Source organism: Brachionichthys hirsutus, chromosome 19, assembly GCF_040956055.1.
Source record: "Brachionichthys hirsutus isolate HB-005 chromosome 19, CSIRO-AGI_Bhir_v1, whole genome shotgun sequence".
NCBI classification, from domain to species: domain Eukaryota; kingdom Metazoa; phylum Chordata; class Actinopteri; order Lophiiformes; family Brachionichthyidae; genus Brachionichthys; species Brachionichthys hirsutus.
The window spans coordinates 7,842,290-7,861,704 of record NC_090915.1 but is presented as its reverse complement, the minus strand read 5'-3'; the positions used below and the strand labels follow the sequence as shown (position 1 = coordinate 7,861,704).

Sequence of the window (19,415 nt, the reverse complement as noted above, 5' to 3'; positions counted from 1 at the left end):
CTCTGACGTTGTACAACTCGGACGACATCAATTTTAGAAAAAGGTTGTTATATCTAAAAATAATAATCTGCTGCTGCTATGTCTCATGATATAAACTATACTATTGAATTACTGCCATCAATGAGGTTGTGTTTTTGATGTTTTTTGTTTGTTTGTTTCTGATTGCTAGCAGGATTATGGAAAAATGGCTGGATGGATCTTGATTAAATAAAATCTGAAGATGGGTCTTGGTCTAACTTAGATCCCATTACATTTTGAAGGACTTTCCCATTCACTTATAATTGGGGCTTTAATAAAAAAAATCATATATTGTAAAATATGCATTCAATTCACTATTAAAAAATCACAGTTATAAAGGGTCTGATATGCCCCATCATGAAAAATGTCTTCAGGATCTGATCCAGAATGAGGTCAGGAAAAAGTATGACATTTTAACATTGAAAACCCAATTTAAAATCAGTTAAAAATACACACTTGGGGCTGCTTTATGTTTATTTTCACATTTCATCTGCTTTTTTTGAGGAAGCAGTTGTTGTTTTTAGTGATACGCGTTAATCAGTAGCAAACTATTTTTCTAGATTGCAAAACAAACTGTTCAGTAGGATTGAGATTTACCAGCCCGAAAGAAGCGCTTTGCACGGTAGGTTAATATAATCTCGGCATGTCCTGCAACAGATCACGTTGAACATTTTGGAACGCTGACTATGTTGATGGACAACAAGTATATCTTATTTCAATCCATTTGTAAAAATGTGCATGCTGGAACACAATCTTTTCTTTTTTTTTCCCCCTCCTTCCTCCCACTCTCAAACTGAACAGGCTGTTCTGGGCTGCCAGCTGGGCCTTGCATGCACCTCACGGGGGGAGACGAAGACACAGCCATTCACAGCCAGAGAGCATTCAGGCTTGCAACACAGTCCTTTTCAACTCGCTTTGCAGCAGCGATTTCAGACAGGCAGAGATAGCAGACAAAAGAGAGGAAAAGGACAAAGAATGACAAAAAAAAAAAAGACCAAACTGCTACAAGGTGAGTTCAAAGACACGGTAATTAAGGAAACTAAAGGAAAGGAAACAAGAGCACAGAATCAACGTAATCACACACAAACACATGCAGTCCTTAATTTACATCTTTTTTGTGAGCAACTTATGATCATCTCAATTAAGATCCAAAGCACAGCACAGACAACCAGCCGGAAAGCAAATGAAAGCTCCGCATGACACTAAACAACAAAATAATCTCACATGAATGAGCAACAAACAAACAACTGAATCACAAAATGCAGGCCTGCCTCTAAAGGAGCACAAACGGCAACAAGCCCTTCCACTGCGAAATACTGAGCTGCACAATGCGCGGCTAATCACAGACATTTATTTACCAATGGTGTGACTCTTTATAGTACAAAGAGAAGTGCAGCTTGGAAACTCGACACTTGTGTGAGCGCTTAAGGATGCGCTTCCGCAACAAGACATCAAAGGATGTGAGAACCTCAGAACCTAAAGCTGAAAGCATCAAATGTCACATATCGTTAGCCTCGTAGCATAATTGCACATCATCAATAGGCATTGCCTAAGATTTAGGCAATTATGCTATTAAGCTAACAAATTATACCATGTTAAAAAAGGCGGTTAAAAGGAAGTCTGCTATATATAAAGTTATTGATTACAAAATAAAAAGGAGAAAAAAATGACGTGTTTGACTTTCAGTATAACAGATACTCACAATCATAAACCATTGATGCTCTGCATCTATGAAGAAGCTTCCCTTTCATTTCTGATATATTTAAAGCCAATTAATTGATTTATATAGAGAGAAGTTTAACTTACTTCCCACCGAACATCAATAAAACCCAATATTTCTTAAAATGGCAGTGTTGGATAAACCGTGCATCCATTCCTGTTTGCATTTCTTTAAGCTGAGCCTAAATACATATATTTCCAGGCTTTCAACCCCACACACTCATTTAATCTCACACACACGAGAGTTGAAGCCAGTCACATCTGCTACTCGGTGTCCCACCAGCTCCCCAAATGACATCTGAGGGACATTGTTAGAATGTTATAGTCAGGACCGAGACAGCCAGCAGAAGCAAACAGAGCTTTAATAACGAGAGAGAAGAGGTGTGGCATCTGAAAATTAGGAAGCCATTAGATTTTACATACAAGAAGTATGTTTACATCCATATTATATCATGTTTTGGCTCATTCATTCATAGGGTATTCATAAGTGTGTTTTTTTTTTAATTGTGGCTCTTTTGAAAGGAGAAAGATGACATTTGTCAGATATATGATGCTGCATTATTATTCATTAACATATAAATACAGCTGACAGCTGTATTTGACAGCTGGTCCTGTTAGTATGCTTATTATTCTAATATTTCTAGGGAAGTACTTCAATTAATAAAAATAAAACAAGTAAAAAAATCAATAGTTAATGTTATCTACAACCCCCTTCGTGATATGAACATCTATGGACACTGTTAAGAGGCAGCTAGCAACAGACTCACTTCAAAAAAAAAAAAAAAAAGCAGAACCTAAAGTTTAATTCTACCCAGAACTGGAACAGTCACGCTGGGGAAGAATCCAAAGCAAAAAGTGCCAACGAGAAAATGTGTCTAAACGAAGTTTTCAAAAAGCCTCCATTGTATTGCTAGTCATTAAAACAGATGGAAGCTAATTAATGTAAACTTAGTCTGACCAGGTAAACCGCTTAACCCGGATACAGACGAGGCACGTCGGCGGAGTCTTGATGCGTTTCGACTCCCGCACATCTTTCACAATTCATTTATCCCAACATTAATTTATTTTTCGCCACAGAACGACGGACCAGCCCAACGTGGCTGGCGCTGCTGATAACTTATTTGCTCCCGGTTAGCCACTGCGTTAGCTGAAGTAGCTATTCAGCACACATCGATTCACAAATCCCGAGAAGGTGTCGAAATACGAGCAACGAGCCAGTTGTCACAAAACGATTGCTGCAATCTGCTCCGTGAAGGTATTCGTGATAATTCCGTGGGAACAAATGCTGACAGGCCGTCGCTGGAGGGAGCTTTCATGCAGGCCATCACTTCATGTAGCTCGCTAAGCTAGCGTCTGCTAGCCTGGCTATCCCGACAGTAAAAAAGAGAAACACTAAATGTCACAACCACAACAGCAGCCGCATTGAATGCTGAGGTTTAGCGGACCTTTTACCTGTAAAGAGCTTACCTTTATTGCCCACTCTTATATTTATTCCGCTAGTGGCTGGCACGACATTGCGCTTCCCCAGTAACACCAGCAGCCAACACAACAGCATCCAGGCGAGCTGTAAACACAAACCCGAGCAAGCAGCCCGCACCGCGCATGCGCACGTCAGCACCTTTCTGGACAGGGGCATGACGCCCACCGATCTCGGCTTGGGTCTACTCTACAGGGACAAGTCGAATAAATCCGCGTTAATCTCAAGTAAAATTGTGTCTGATTATTGTTTCTGATTGTCACATTTCAACTTCTGTTAACGCAGGTTTCAAGTCTTTGTGGCCATGGCCAATTCAAATGTTGTTCCTAGAATCAACTGGAGCTGCACCTACATTTTTTAACTGGACCACTATGGACTACATCTTTTCCTCTTTTCTTTACTGCGTTGTCCCTTTCAATCTTCTCCTTCTCCTTCTTCCTGCTCTTATTGTCAGATGGAATTGCCACTACTGCATTCTTCTGCTCTACAGTCGGGACTTCTGGACTTCTAAATCCACACTGTAAAAGATCATGTCTCAACTAAATCAAAAGTAGTCAGTAGTACAGTCAAATCAGACCATAAACAGGGATTTAAATATTGTATATTGTCCTCTATTTACACAGGATTTATTATTTTCTTCAATATGATTATCTTTAAACCGTTCTGACAGATGTAGTGTTTTGTCTCATGCCCACGAAATCAATATCATTATCTCACTGATGAGTTAATTAATAAGATCAAATAACTTTCATTTTCATATTTGTTATCTCAAGTCAAGCTTTTTACACGTACATTATGAATTGAATTCCTCCAGCAAGTAAAAGCCGAGATATTCTGGCGTTAAGTCACACACACACTCTTCCGTAGTTATGGTCGAGATCTGGTGGATTTGTTCCCAGCAGATTTAGAGAAGTGAGGGAAACGGTCTTCCTGTCATTAAACCACAGCGGCAGGTTGTGAGCAAACACACCCTGCTCTCATTGTGCTGTGATCACGCTGGCCATTCCTGTCCAGCCTGTCAGGGCCGGTTTCATCAGTGTCAAACCGAGCAACACAAATAGCTCTCATGTCCTTTACGACAAAATCAAAATTAAAACATTTCCATTCCATTGACATCAGTCTGTAAGACGACCAATAAGTCAATTCAGGTAGATTAAACAAGGTCCATGAATGTTTGTGTTACCTGATATTCCTGTTACATAATGACAGTCAGGATGAACAAACAATGAAACGACTCACAAACAAACCGGATTTGTGGTTTGTTTATTGTAGCATGCACCTTCATGCGCTGAAGTCTTCCATTTCATCACGTCATCCCTCCGTGCAACAAAAGAGACAGTATGCTGCTCGGCCAAGCGCCCTATAAGTAATTGTAATACAGATGAGCAAGTCAGAAGAGGCTTAAAGAATCAACCAGTCAAACGATATTCAAACAGTTTCATCAATCGTAGCTTAGACTCGTATCACCTTACAGTAAGTAAAAGGGAAACCTTTCACAATGTGATATTTCCAAGGAAATAAATGGAATACATAACAGTATTATTCATTACAGGGATGTTTTAGATATGCTGTCTCTTAAGGATTTTAATTTCCTCATTCTGAAACATTACACAGCTGCCCCGATGATTTAAACATTTTAATATATCTAATTATCGCAGGTCGTATAAATGAGCATCTATACTATAAGTCCATCTAATGATGGTGTCAGACCGTATACAATGACGGACGTGTACCATCTCTTAATAGTTCATGTACATTTCAATCGAACAATAGATTTGCAAATAAAATGTCTAATACAGACAGGAATAGTCAGAAAACATCATCATTATGTTTCACAATAAACAAACAGGCTTTCCCCATATAATATTATAGACTAATGACACACTTTGTTTAATAAAAAAATGCAACAGTTTCAGCAATTTGTCCAATTCAAAACAAAGAAACAGACTTTTAATAATATATCAAGAATACCACAGCAACAACCAAATGTGGTAATAACAACAGAAGGTCATAATAACGATAATAATAATAATATAATCTCAAACAATCGTTTATTTCAATGAGCATAACAAGTAAATTGCTGCAAGCAAACTTCAGCACTTGACGTGGCCACACAGTGGGCATGTGCAGAACTCTTACAGCGCTGGGTGTGTTGTATCACAACTACAGAATCAGCAACTCCTCCGCCATCACAAGGGGGACTATATGGCATGCATGAGGCGGGATGCAGGGGAAGTGGAGGAAAGTTAGGGGACGGAGTCCCTGGGAAAGCACGGCATAATGAGCCACCACAGCAGTGCTCTGGAAACAGGGGAGCATCACTCTAACATGGATTTAATACTCACAATACTGCTTTCACATACAGTAGTGCAAACAGAAATAGCAAATCCAATATTTATACAGAGAGTTAAAAGAAATCACTGCCAAAGTAAACACAGGTAAACAAGTGTTACGCTGTAACTAGGCTGCAGATGAAATACAGACCAGTACTTCCACAGAATATTTAAGTGATGAAGAGAGAAAAGGCCAAAGTAACTAAGCAAGTCATCCCTGAGTGATTCAAGACAGACGCAGATCTACTGTAGCCCCCTCTGTAGGAGTAAAGCGGTACTACACGTGGAGCGCCTCCATCCTCAGGTATCTGTAGTTCACAGGGGAGGGATATGAAAAAGCTGTGGAGGAGCGTCGAAGGGATTGATTGTACCGTATTCTACGCAACATAAGCACTGAGCTCCACATGACTTCAAAGTTGTAAACAGGTAGATCATTTCAGCTACATCCAGGTGCCAACAAAACCGAGTGAAAGATAAAAAATCCCCAAAATGATGGGATGGGATTCAATGCTGCTGAGGAAGCTTGAAAGAATTCCTGTTTCAAAATGTCAAGGTTTGGAATAGGTGTAAACAAACAGTCTTCTTGACTTCCAATCCAACCCATGTTAAGTTACAGATTATTTATTAAAGTCATTACCGCATGAAGCACAGGAAGCTCAGGCTTGTCTCTGTGATGTAAAAATACGAAAAGTGAGACTGAGTAACAAAAACCATGAGAAGCAAACTTCACAGAAGTCAGCGACGCGTAACGCAAATGTTAAAGAAGCGTTCACTAAAGCTATAGTGGCATCCCTCCCTTTTACAGACTTCAACTCAAAACGCCGTGTAGCATCTCTCAAAACTATGAGACTGTAATGGGCTTAGAAAAATGTCATTTAATTCCAGCCATCGCCATGTGATCGATTGAAGAAGGCCACAGTTTAGCATGTTCGTGTATATATACTGTGTGAGAGTGACAGATTGTGCACTATTTCACTGTGTGTGAGAAAAACAGCAGAGACTAGTCAGCAGTATAAAGTACCACAAATACCACAGACATGCGGAGATCGATTAGGATGGAAAGCTGAAAAATTAGCCCTAAAAATAAGTGATTTAATAGTATTTAGTGCAGCACGGATTGTTTTGTTTTGTTACCCGCCGATCAATCCAACCAGACCATTTAGTCCATGACCGTCTCATTGTGTTTCGTAATCTTGTGACCTTCCAGGGATTTCGAAGGTCAACTTTTCAGTTTTGCTTTGGAAACTCTACTGAGTTTTTTTTTATTGTTCTCAAGACTTCCACTACTTGATTTTTCAGGAAGCACTTGATGAATATTAGAAATAAGAAAGAAAACATAAATCAAACCAGTAGCACTGAGCTGAATGACAGCAATGTCAGCTCTGGATTCTGAAGGGAGCGAATATTTTAGAATTAATGTTTAAGCAGATGCCAAATCATGAAACTGTCTATTCCTATCGGGGAGGAATGCTAACTATTCTGTTTAATGCAACTTCAGGACACGGATTTAGCTCTCTTATTGTATGTAAAATGCTTTTATTAAGCATAGTATTAATATTGACTACCGGTAATATTGACGTACTCGGGTTCAGTACTGGGAGCGAGTCGTTTTCAGCTGTAAATCCAAACTACATATAAAAATGAAGAATAGAATACAAGAATCCCAAAATGAATGCACTTGCATGGCTGTACCTTCACCTACTGTCCTTGTACATTCCTGTGTGTGAAGATACTCTTGGATCAGTCTCCTAATTGTGTCCTGGATTGAACCCCCAAATATCATTCAAGTATCTCCTGTAAGGGCGGAAGGGCAATGCGCCTTACAAGGTAGAAACAGCGATGTCAATGCAACTTTTCTTTGCGATGCGATGCAGCACAGATTGTTGACGGATAAATATGTGGGATGGTGACGGTGTTCTCTCGTTCTCTCGAGCGACTCGGCTCGAGCTCCAGCTCAGTGTCGGACTTTGTCTCCCCTTAGCTTCCATTGAGTAGCATCTCCGTTGCAGGTGTATCAGGACAAGCCCGGGTGGAGGGGTCCCCAGGCCGAGGAGGTCCAGTCCGAAGCAACAGCTTCCCCATGCCAAGACCTCCTGAGACCAACCCACCAGGAGACAGAGACTTCCTAGGAAAAGGACAGAAGGAGCGAGCCCATCAGGGTTAAAGGTGACTCAACAGTGAGGGGCAATCCTCTTAATGACAGTTCACCTGAAGGCCATCTTTTTAAGCAGGTGAGCATCCATCTTTTCTGCCAAAGGACCCTCTGTGTTGGAATGCTCCTCTACCGGAGAAGAGAGGAGGGGAGAGGAGCAGGGAGACGGAAGGAGGTGGGAAGCATCCTGAGCCTGTGGGACAGCAAGGTCTGGATACTGCTGAGATGTAAAAACGGGATGAGAAACATTTATACTGCAGCAACGGAGATATCTGACGAATTATACTCCAGAAAACTGTATGATGGTCCATCACACTCATCTGATTCACACCAACCTGAGACTTGATCTCGGGCTGGTCGGAGTCGTCCAGGTTGAAAGCACACAGTTCGAGTTCAATGTCTCGATCCGGGTCCGGTTCGCTCTGCGTCCGGCTGCAGGACGTCTGAGGCGTTTGCGGATCGTGGACGAACTTCTCGCCGCTGCTTATTGAAGTCCTGCGACCATGAAGCTCTGACGCACAGAGGTGGTCACTGCAAACACAAAGCATAGGAACACACTACTTTTTATCAATTCTAATGATAAAGACGTGCATTATTCATCAACAGCCTGTCTATGTCATTAAAATCCCCTCGATATGAACATGCATTCGGTGCGTTGTGCACGTCAGCGTTAGAGGTCTCTTCATATTTTCTTGTTTGACCGTTTCTATTTTTAGTTGAAGCACAGAGGGGTGCAGCACAATGACAGACGGATGAGAGAGTGTCCGGGTGTTTTCAATCCATGTTCGACTTATTTCTTATTTCCATATGGAATCTGCACATTTCCCTGCAGTAAAATGACATGCAGGATGTGAAGGAACACGTGCATGAACACGTGCATGAGCGTCGTGTCGTACTTCTCCAGGAAGCTTGAGTGGCTGGAAGAGTCCGATCCTCTCGAGCTCCACCTGTAGTCGCCGTGATCCAGTTGGGGGTTGTAATCTTTGTTAAGAGTAAAGAAGAAGAATGAACAATGGAGCAGCGAGGACAGCGAGCTGCAGCACAATAACAAGGCGGAAGCCTTTATGCCCCGTCACCTTTGAAGTTGATGGGCGTGGTGCTGGCGGCGCCCTGGCAGGCTGTGGCTTGCACCGGGTCGGTGGTGTGGTAGCCCGTGCGTGCCGCCCTGGATATGGCACCCCACTTAGAGATAATGGGCGCCTCACTGAAGGGAATGATGGGGTCCTCGTCTTTCAGGCGGCGGTAGTGATCCAATGAATGCAGCCATCGCTTCCCGCCGCCGCCGCTAACACCTCCGCCTCCACTACCGTCCTCCTACATGAGACAAACATAGATTCTGTTAAATAGAGAGCATCCATACACCGGCGGCTTTGTCTCTAGATGTGTGTGTTTCTGCCCGCAGGTGTGGGAAGAACCCGACCGAGTGCTCTGAGCAGGAGAGAGCCGACGTCTGCGTGAGCTTTCCAGGCTCAAAGGGGCTGAGGCAGGGTCCAATGGTGCCGCAGGACCACGGGGAGTAGTGCGCTAAATGTTCCTCGCCTCGGAACCTGCAGCCCACACACTGGCCCCCACTGCTGTCCACATGCTGAAAGAAAGAGCGAGACATTTAGAAATGATGGGACGACGCAGTCCTCCGCATAGGTTCTGCTAAACTACGATCGATCTGGCAATTATTTGTTTGCAAGGCAGGAACACAAATATCACGTGGCAGCCATCGGATCAGTATATGCAGTGAGGACTGTAACATCAAGAAGTAGTAGATGGCATAAATCCACGAGAGGAAGGCTGATGCACCTCATTTGAATTCATGGTCCCGCTGCCAGCGCTGCCGCTTCGCTGCTCCTGTGTCAAGCTATGCATATCGCTATCAAGAAACAGGCTTTTCGCCAGTGGTGTTTCTTGCTAATGCTCGCTATGCAGAGGCATCACAATAAAGATCAGTAAACACGTGTTTCTTTAATACGAGCCCAGATATGAAGCAGAAACACACGAAGACATCCTGTTCAACAAAGCTTTAGCGAAAAGCCTGAGTCACGACTTGTTTAAGTCTCACGTTGATTTGTCCTCTTTTTCTTGCTCACACTCACACACGCGCACACCCACATTGCACAATCGTGCGCTGCCATGATGTCTTCTGCCACAGTTGCCAGGCAACAATCTCCCACTGAATTAGCTTTAGACACGGTGGAAATGCAAGCTATTGGAATGAGAATCACATATTTTAAATACATTTTAAAACAGAACTGGTAACCTTTAATCGTCATGCCCACGTACGCCTTTAATGACACGTGTGTTTGCATAATTACAAACTGTGTGTCTTCTCATCGGCTTGCTTTCTACCTCGGTTCCAAAATCGATGGCGAAGATGGGGGATGACTGCGAGGGCCTGTTCGCGTTGTGATGGTGGTGGTGATGATGATGATGAGCCCACTGCTCCTGCTTCCTCCTGAACAGATCCTCGTAGCCCAGGGGAACGCGGCCATAATCCTGACATGGGAACGTTAGACAAGACAGGAACAGTGAGGACCAGATGCCTCCACCTCTAGAAGATGTAAACTTTTTTTTTGTTCCAGCTGTGTAATGAGTCTTTTGCTCTGATGACAATCTGGTCTAGACGTCAAGGCCGGTAGAGCCGCCTGTTCTGTAAAGGTGTTGGTGGAAACAATAAGAACAAACGGGAGCGTGAGATGCAGCACAGCAAAACTCTGTGTTCCTTGTAAAGTTTTTTATTTAAACCCAAGCTTTTAATACAAATGTGATTGTACACACATAGCGAGCACTAAAGTACCGGTATATAATATTTTACAATTCTCCTTCATAACTGCAATATCTTTTTATTGGGTCTCTCGCGCAGATGAAAGGGTTACTACTCGAGCTGCGATAATAAGCGCTTTATAATGCCGTGAGAAGTGGGAGGACAACAGCGGAGGTAGAAGCCACATGCTGGAAATCTCTGGCAGGCAAGCATGGAAAGAGGCGAGATAAGAAGTGGGTGTAAAAAGAAAGACTGAAGTTATGGAGATGCTGCGGAAAAGAAAGCAGCAGTAAAATCATGGAGGACAGACCATCATCAGTTCATGCAGGTGAGTTCTGTGGATAAACTGGATTGGCCGCAACAGATGCGGAGACAGACAGCGATTGTTCGATGATTGCCGACAGAAGGCCGGCTCATCAATAGCACTCGAAAATCACTCAGAGAGCGCAGACCTCTGAGTATTAAAGGTAGAACAAATCCGTTGACATGCCCCAATGTGGAGGATAAGGCGCCGCTTGTTAGAAATCTCTATCTCGAATATTAAACGGTAGGCGATGTTTCTCCTACCCTGTGCAGAGCCGTGTGGTGCTCAGCTCCAGAGCAGTAGTTGCTGTCTAGAGAGTTGAATCTCTCCCTGAGTGGAGGCTGGTAGACGGAGGAGTGCAGCACCTCTGGAGGCAACGAGTTACTCCTGGCATCCTCTCTGTGATACAGCTGTCATGATGATATTCACCATTATAAGCTGCAGACGGATCAAATCGAAACAATGGCGCCATCGTTAGCGGAGGGTTCACCTGAGGCCTCCAAACTCTCCGGCTGTCGTAGAGAGGAGCGTAGACACACTGAGCAGGAGCCAGAGGCCCGTACGGAGACTGCCCCGGGTGGTGATGGAAGGCCGGAGGTCCCATTCGATCTCTGGGCGGGTGTGGCGAGTACCCCGAGGAGGAGGACGGAGGAGGTGGATGCGGCAGTTGAGGATCGCTCGGGTAGGAAGACGGCGGCGGACCCATGGAGGGCGGAAGGGAGGACTCTGAGGCATTGGAGGACCGAAGAAACGGAGCCATGCAGGGCTTGTGTGTGGGATGGAGAGAGGATTGGTAGTAGGGACCTGCTGGAGAGAGGAAATGAACACGTTTCCAAAGACAGCGAGTTCATTTTTATTCCCAGGTGGACTCACACGGTGGCTGGTAATGGGCAGCGTCATAACCAGAGTGGGGCTCCTGGTAGTACAGCTCTGATGCCTGAGGAGGGTGCGCTGCACGCAGCATGAATGGGCCATGTTTGGGCGGAGGAGGCCCGCCATCACCCTGCACGACTGTTGTCAAAGGAGATGATGCTGATGAGTGGCTGACTGGCGTCCTGGGAGGAGAGATGGGCTTCCTGAAGAGAGAGAGAGAGAGAGAGAATGAAGACATGAACTGGCGATAAGTACGATCAGACATTCCAAATCACTCAAATGCATATGGCAATCCCCGAGTGTTGAATGTTATTAGGAGGAGATGAAGGGATTGAATAATCTCACTGTTCAGTTGACCCTGATGCGTTTCTGCTGGCGCCGGACAGCCCGTTGGACCTGCTGGCCGTACCGGATCCGTTTGCCACTACTCTCTTCGTGTCCTCCATCATGTCAGCGCCTCTAGAGATCAGCTGGGGGCGAGTCACGCCAGGCACTCCCTCCGTCGCGGCCGCCGTGTTATCGCCTGTTCCTTTGAGCGCCACATCTGTGTGGACGCTGCCCTCCATGGTGAAGGTTTTACCCATGACCCCCGGCGCTAAAGGGAACACGTGGCCCCCCACGCTGCTGCTCTTCTTGTTCCTCAGTCTGAATCTGCAAAGGGAAGAAAGGGAAACTTGTTGGATGGCTTTTCGTAAACCCACTCGTAAATCATTTCATGTGGAAAGATGCTGCAGACGCAGGTGACAGAGAACTCGGTCGCTGATTGGAGCCGAGTTCATCTCAGGCTTTAAAGTTTAAAGCCTTAATGCAGCTTGTGATTCGTCCTCATTTGTGGCTATTTCTGTTTCGAGAATGTCAAATATAAACTACAGAAGAATTCGGTTACACAAGCATTTATTCAATCTGGTGATAAAATCAAAGTTGGGTGATGAAGCTGATGCAGTGAAAGGAGAGTCTTTCCATGTTTCGGAGTGTGAGCGCTCACTTCTCCAGCTCATCCTGCGTGTGTGCAAATGTGCAGTTGGTTCCTCGCGGACAGCCTCCCTGCTGACGAAGATCTCGGCACATGCTGGTCTTGTACTTGCTGTTGGATTGAGGCTGCAAAAAAAGCACATTAAAGTAATGCCTTCCTGTCATTCACAGCTATCAGAAAACATGAGCGATGTCTAACAATGGCTGATCATGCGTGCAAAGTTCACGGCAAGATGTTAATGTTTGCTCTGGACAGTGACTAATTAACTAAATCCACAGACTAAATGAGGTATTTGAAGACTCTTGCAACTACGAGTGGACGCTGGAAATCAAATGTCTGAAGCTATGGATATCATGTCTGATAATAATGTTCTCGAATGTTTGCTCAGAATTAAAAAATATAACTTACACTTAGAGGCTGACAAGAAATCACACAAGGCAATACGTTTTTTTACAGAGCTCCCTGAATGCATCACGTGGATCCTTTACTAGAGCGTTTGGTTGGTTTGAATTAAATATTAAAGAAAGATTTAAATGATTAAATTATATCACTTCTTAATGACAGATAATGATCTCAAATTGTCTAGAGCCCATCTCATTTCTCGCGTTGTTCAGGTGTCTATTCTAAAGTATACCGTTGCTTCGATCTCCCATCTTGTCGGTGTACCTGTGGAGTGTCGTGGCTCTTCTTGCTGAAATTCTGTATGAACTCCACGAGCCCATGAATCACCAACTTCACAGCGAGCATTACACTTTCCAGCTCTTCCCACGGGGTTGCCGGGGCATCTGCACACAGATCAGCACAGTCCGTTAGTAGAGAATCACTGAAGGCTGCAGAACCAGAACGATTAGGGTGAATCTCCGTGTACAGATCTTTTTATAAGGAAAGCAAAAAGTAGGGCAAAGTTTTGCTTTCAACTTGCAGTTTACCCCCCATTATACAGAATGCCATCATGGTCATCTTATTCCACATCGGAGCAGGTCAACTTCTAAACTAAGGATGATACCAACGTGAATACAATCGTTAAAGGTTTGTTTTCGTGGATAAGGAACCTAAAAATAGAGATAAAATAAATGTAGGATGACAGCTTTCAGTTGAAAACGTACAAAAGTCGACATACCCTGGTTGTGGTCTATGTTGGCGAGTAGCTCGAGGTGTGGTCTAAGGCTTGTGAGGTTGGCGGGGTCTCCGGTTCTCTGCAGAACGATGGTCAGTTCCTGAACGCTCTTTGCAAAGGACTCTGGGGACTGCAACTAGTGCAACCGATAAAGGAAAATAATGTTTTAAAAATGGTTTTGTCCTCTATCGGCCTCCTTTACTTCTGAAATTTCAAATTTCCGTTTATATATTTTAATCACATGGGTACCTTGTCAATAATGGACTGCATATGAGACTTATGGACCAGGTCTCCATAAAGCAGAGAGGACCACTGCTCAGGTGAAATCCGCAGTCCGGCCTCCATGGCGATGTGGACAATCTGCGCGTCATGTTCCCTCCTCAGAGCCTCGTAGGTCCGAAACTCTTCCTTCAGCTGCATCAATGAGGAGTCTTCATCACGCTTAGTCACCTGATAGAGAGGGCAGACAACGGGTGGAGAGAGGACGAAGAAAGAGGACAAAATCAGAGACAGGCGTGAAGAAAACAAAAAGGAAAAGTGCGGGCAGATTACTATCGTTTGTGAGACTTATGTCTGAGCAAAAATACACAGCAAAGGGAAATCTGAATTACACCACGTGAATAAATGACAAACTTGTCTGACAATGGGTTCTCACCCCTCTCAGAATCTGCCCTAGAAGTAATCATCACATGACAACCGGCGATCACCAGCAGCAATAGCAAATCAGCCGCGCTTGCACAGTCAAAGTCGCAAGCAAACACAATCACATGTCACGATTAGTTGAAATTGCGCTGCTGTTGGCCGTTCCTAATTTTGGTCTATCTTTCGCTGCATCTGCGTTCCGTCTCTGATCTGGAGAGACAAGCGACGAGGGCAAATATAAGAGTGCTGTTACATCACAAGCAGACACCTTGCATTTCTGCCCTACCAGTTATGTCTGTCATCAGATAACAGGCACAAATATACACGCCTGGGAAAGACACACACACAGAAAATAAATCCAGAGGAGCCAATACAATATATATATATACATTGTATATGCGGCAAGATCTTAATGTCCGACTGGATGAAGCAAATGAGTCAAGACAAATCATGCTTTTGTTCATCTAAATTCAATATGTGAGTTTATTGCAGCATACGAAATTGACAAAAATAACTTCTAACTGATTAAATAAAATAAATATGTGTATCTCTTTCTACAATAAGGGAATATGTGAACAGGAATCTCTTTGAATACCCTTTATATAATCCGACTTGACGAGGCTGGAGTTTTTGGTGCAGCAGCAAACTGAGGCTCTTTTGTTTACTCTAACAGACTATTAATATTGGGGATGGCTCACATGTTATATGTGCACACATCTTTTGCTTTGCTGAGAAGTAAACCCAACCATGCTGTACCTTGAAGCAGGATGCCCTGTAGAGAAGCTGCACCACGTGACCTATGCTGGTTTTGGAGGCCTGAGGGAACCGAGCCTCAAGTTTCTGGACAACAAACAAAACCAACACCTTCCTGGACAAGGCAGAGCCATCCTCAAGGGCCAGCAAAACCAGTTTCAGTGCATCTTCTTGCATAGCTGGAGAGTTAAAGAAAGTGAAACACAGATGTAGAGATTGAAACACTGGGAAGCGTGTTTCAACGAGCAAATCTACAGCATTGTCAGTGTTTGGAAGTTGTTTTTTTTATAACCAGGTGTCCTCAGACATTTCAATGAACTCATTCTGTGATCATGATGAGAAACTGTTTCCCAATCAGAATCTGCCCTATGAGCAATCATCACAGGACACCAGGCACCCTTTAGACTCCCTCTCTTTATTTACTGTGTGCTGGAATATTCATGGGTGAGATGACTTTTCAAAAAAGTGACTTCAGTTCTAAAACATGGCTTCTAAATCCAAGCTACATGCATGCAAGTGCGACATTCGCACCCACCAGGTCCCAGGAACTGGCATCCCCGCGCCCTCACCGCAGCCCAGAGGTTGGCAGACAACTGCTGGGGATTCTGGTGCTGCAGGATCAGCTCGGTTACGGTCCGTTCCCCCAGCGACCGGCCTGCCCGCACCGCCCGCACGCGACCCTCCTCCTCAACCAGCTGGCAGTTCACCAAGGTCACCAGCTTCCTCTGCATCGGCCGACTGAGCACGCTCGGACTCGGAGTCGCTACACCTGCAGAGCAGGATCAAATATGTGGCGAAGCTGGGAATCTGTAGAATTTCATCAGAACATCATTTGCTGGTCCTCTTAATCAATGAAACTGATTGTGTCTCTAAAGGAAGTCAACTTAAGCAGCATGAAATGATGAACGCAATCATGGTACTGTTACTCCAAACAAGCTGAGCAGACAAGCCGCTGCTGCCCAGTTTCATTTTTAGCCTTTATTACCTGCTTCATATCGAGATTAAAGCCTGAATGTGAAGCAGCAGAAGCAGATAAACCGTAGCCCCCCCCCCCCCCACACACACACTTTCCTGCTGAAACCGTACCCATCACACACACACACACACCCCTACCTGTCGCTGCGCTGATGGGTTTAAGGTAGAGAGCCAGCTCTTCTACACACACCCGGCAGACCTCGTAGTTCTCCACCTCTGCTCTGCTGCTCAGGCTCACCGGCTGCACATCTGGGACCTGAGAGGCGAAACATCATGAGCTACAACAAACTGCATGGCACGAATGCACAGATGCCCCCCCCCCTTTCTTCTCCACTCACCTGAGCTCCCACCAGCTGAAGCAGGGCACAATTGACCGGCAGCAGGTCGATATCGGTGCTGATGGGCGTCTGATCGAAGGGGCAGGCCTTTCGGTGCAGCTTGTGCAGGCAGGTCTTACACACCGTGTGGGAGCAGCCCAGGCTGATGGGCTGGTGGCCGCTGCTGTCAAACTCATTGTAGCAAATGGGGCATGACAGGAACTCTGTCCACTGGGCTGCCTGCACTGGCATCCTGCTACCACGCTGGGGGGGGGGGGTCACGGAGCTCAGGGGCAACGCATGTCACCGAACGCAGACTGCAGCTCCCGCTCCCCGGTCCTAACGATGACCCTGAAGAAGAGCACGGGAAGTTATGTCGTACTTTCATGGGTCAGTACATAGAAATATAATGCAATGGTTGGTATGCAGTACTGTAAAACACTGTAAATTCTACTAGCGCTAGAGCTGCACACTAGATATTATTAAGACTTATTTGTCTCTAGACAAGAGATTAACTGCCTGTTAATACAATGAAGTATTTAAGGTCATCTAAGAAATGTAATAAAATATTAATAATTGTCAGTCTGCAAAAAAATAAGAACAATAGCATCATCAAAGCTAGAATGGTATCCCAAAGCATTGTGCTGGAATTTGAACTCAAACTCCCACCAGATCAAAAATGGAATGTGGAAAAACAGAATGTGTAAACTTCAATAATCACAACTTGCATTGTAACATTTTATTATACGGCCCATTACAATCCATGATTTGCTTGTGTGCTCTGTTTTTTGTTTGGTTTTTTGCAATAAAATGTCTCCTGCCAGCCTTGCTTTAGAGTCAACAATGCTTTAACAGTGGAGGATCATCAACATGAGCTGCATAGAAAAGAACAGCAGGCTCTGAGAATTTAATATGGGCTAATAACAATGACACATTATGTCCTCGTTTATGTGCTTTGTGCCAAGCAAACAAAATACATATTAATTCCATAAAGTTGAAAACAACACCCAAATGGTGAAGCCAATAAAAAGCCCAAGACTGAGTCTGAGAGATCAGTCACACGTGAGTCATCAGAACTTCTAAACTGCTGAAGGCTGCGCTCACATGAAAGGCGAACTTAATAACACTCTCATTGTTCAGAAACTAATCAACACAACCAGATGATGTTTGTTTAGTTCAAAAACGACTCCATCTCTTACATCTCACTCTCTTTCATTGTATTCTCTTTTTTTATATTTGGGTGAGAGAGAGAGATTACACATCTGTATCACACCGGGCACAAAAGATGCTCCGAGATTAAGGAGAGAAGCCACGCAGAGAGCACAGACCTCTGCCAAGCAGCTCAGCCCCCCCCCCCCCCCCCCTATATTGTGATTTACACCAAAATAATGGCCCTACATTTATTGTATCACTATTTTTTAGAGAAAAGCACAAATATAACCAAATTAATGATGTATTTCATAGACCAGGAGTTACGCAACCACCGCCGGAGGAGCGGACCACGCGTTCAGGATGAAGTTTGGCACGTGAGAGTGGATCAAACTCTTTCTTTGAATGTCTCCTGTCTGGAGATCACTGCAAACGCCTAGGGGCAACTGTTAGCCGTGATTCAGGTCGTTGTCACATTGACAGCCACCCGAGTCCCTGGCAGAAGAAAAGTCCGGCTTTAGCTCGAGAGCCATTCTTACCTGCATGTGCAGAAATGTGTTACACTGTAAGCAGCAGCATTTACAGTAACTCTGCTGCCTGTTGTATGCATGCACCGACACACACACACTGACAGTACAATATGGAAATGCATGTCTGAACTTGTGTGAGAGAGAGAGTGGGTGTGCTTTTCGTTGCGTTACTGGAGACATTAAGTTCCTCATTAGGCGCCTCTTCCTCACTGATTACTCTAAAATGAGGAAATCACCCCTGCATGACGTCTGTTTCCCGTCATTCCCACTCGTTTGCTTGCGACACGCACAAAGTCGAGATGGATTTAAAGACATGGAAACATCAAAGAAAGATTCAGCACGCCGGGTTTCGACTTCTAATCACAAAACAGCCCTAAGATTGCCTGAAAGAAGAGTTCGTAGAGCAGCGACTCGCTTTCTGGGCCTGCTCAGCCACCCACTCGACTGAGAGGAGGAGGAACGAGAAGTACATTGCGTCTTTACAGCCAACAGTTGGCAAGCTATCTCTGGCACAGGACAGTGAGTCCCCCGTCCCCCCCCCCCCCCGAAACAGGAAAGAGTAAATATCAGAACACAGAGCTTCGAACATTTTCAGGGTTATCATGAGAACCAATGCTGGTTTAATGGAAACAGGTTGAGGGCCTCCAACCATAAATGCTTCTGTTCACAGCTGTCCGTGCACTGATGATGGCACCACTACTATATCGCTTCTGGAATTTACTCATTTTTAGAACTTTAAAATTGTTAAAAGGTTGTTTTTTTTGTGTGTGCAAAGTGTCACCAGTTTGAAGCCAAGCAAGATGAGAAGAATATAAATGGATCCTGACTGAAACAATTAAGTCTTAAGTCCAAAAGTGAAATGTACCAAGCCACTAAAAAAAATATATATATATATATATTCATGACTCACTCTTCCTCATTTTTATAAATGTGCTGATGTCCTCCCCAGGCACAGATTTTTTATTTTATTTTCTATAGGACATTCGACATGATCCAATGAGTATGGACAACAGCACTGAAGCTTCACATTCACCAAATCAACATAAAGAATGAGATCGCTGTCTCATCACTACAAAGCTGAGAAGAATATAAACTGGGCCCGAGAGAAACAATTCTTCCTTCCAGGTTCGCTCCAGTCGATTCGGTGTGTTGGCACACTTGTCTTTGAGTGCACAGCGGGGGGTATGTGGGTTAGGGGTTAGTGCGTGATTATTTATTCATTTGCCTGTCATCACAGCGTGCGGGGGGGGGGGGGGGGGGGGGGGGGGGGGGGGTCGTTTCTGGATGGAAGGTGCACGGCAACCATAAAGCCCACAAGGGCCTATAAT

At 44.5% G+C, this 19,415-nt stretch overlaps 2 protein-coding genes across 2 annotated transcripts in view; both read right to left on the bottom strand.

The window, feature by feature from the left end:
- LOC137908129 (rab GTPase-activating protein 1) overlaps positions 1 to 3,255 on the bottom strand; it is a 39,924-nt gene extending 36,669 nt beyond the window's left edge. The window contains exon 1 of the mRNA XM_068752481.1: positions 3,205 to 3,255. The gene's annotated coding sequence lies outside the window, so the exon portion shown is untranslated. The remainder of the gene's footprint in view (positions 1 to 3,204) is intronic.
- A 4,269-nt stretch (positions 3,256 to 7,524) lies between these two features.
- Positions 7,525 to 16,660, bottom strand: rc3h2 (ring finger and CCCH-type domains 2). The gene is made up of 19 exons (XM_068752780.1): positions 16,430 to 16,660; positions 16,230 to 16,347; positions 15,652 to 15,885; positions 15,120 to 15,295; positions 13,971 to 14,171; positions 13,725 to 13,857; positions 13,271 to 13,389; positions 12,617 to 12,729; positions 11,977 to 12,282; positions 11,632 to 11,834; positions 11,249 to 11,565; positions 11,022 to 11,168; positions 10,040 to 10,186; positions 9,120 to 9,284; positions 8,776 to 9,010; positions 8,596 to 8,680; positions 8,035 to 8,230; positions 7,756 to 7,919; positions 7,525 to 7,672 (listed from the first exon to the last, which is right to left on the bottom strand). Exons 1-19 carry the CDS (start codon positions 16,658 to 16,660, stop codon positions 7,525 to 7,527), a joined length of 3,438 nt encoding a protein of 1,145 aa, XP_068608881.1.
- Between the last annotated feature and the right edge of the window lie 2,755 nt (positions 16,661 to 19,415).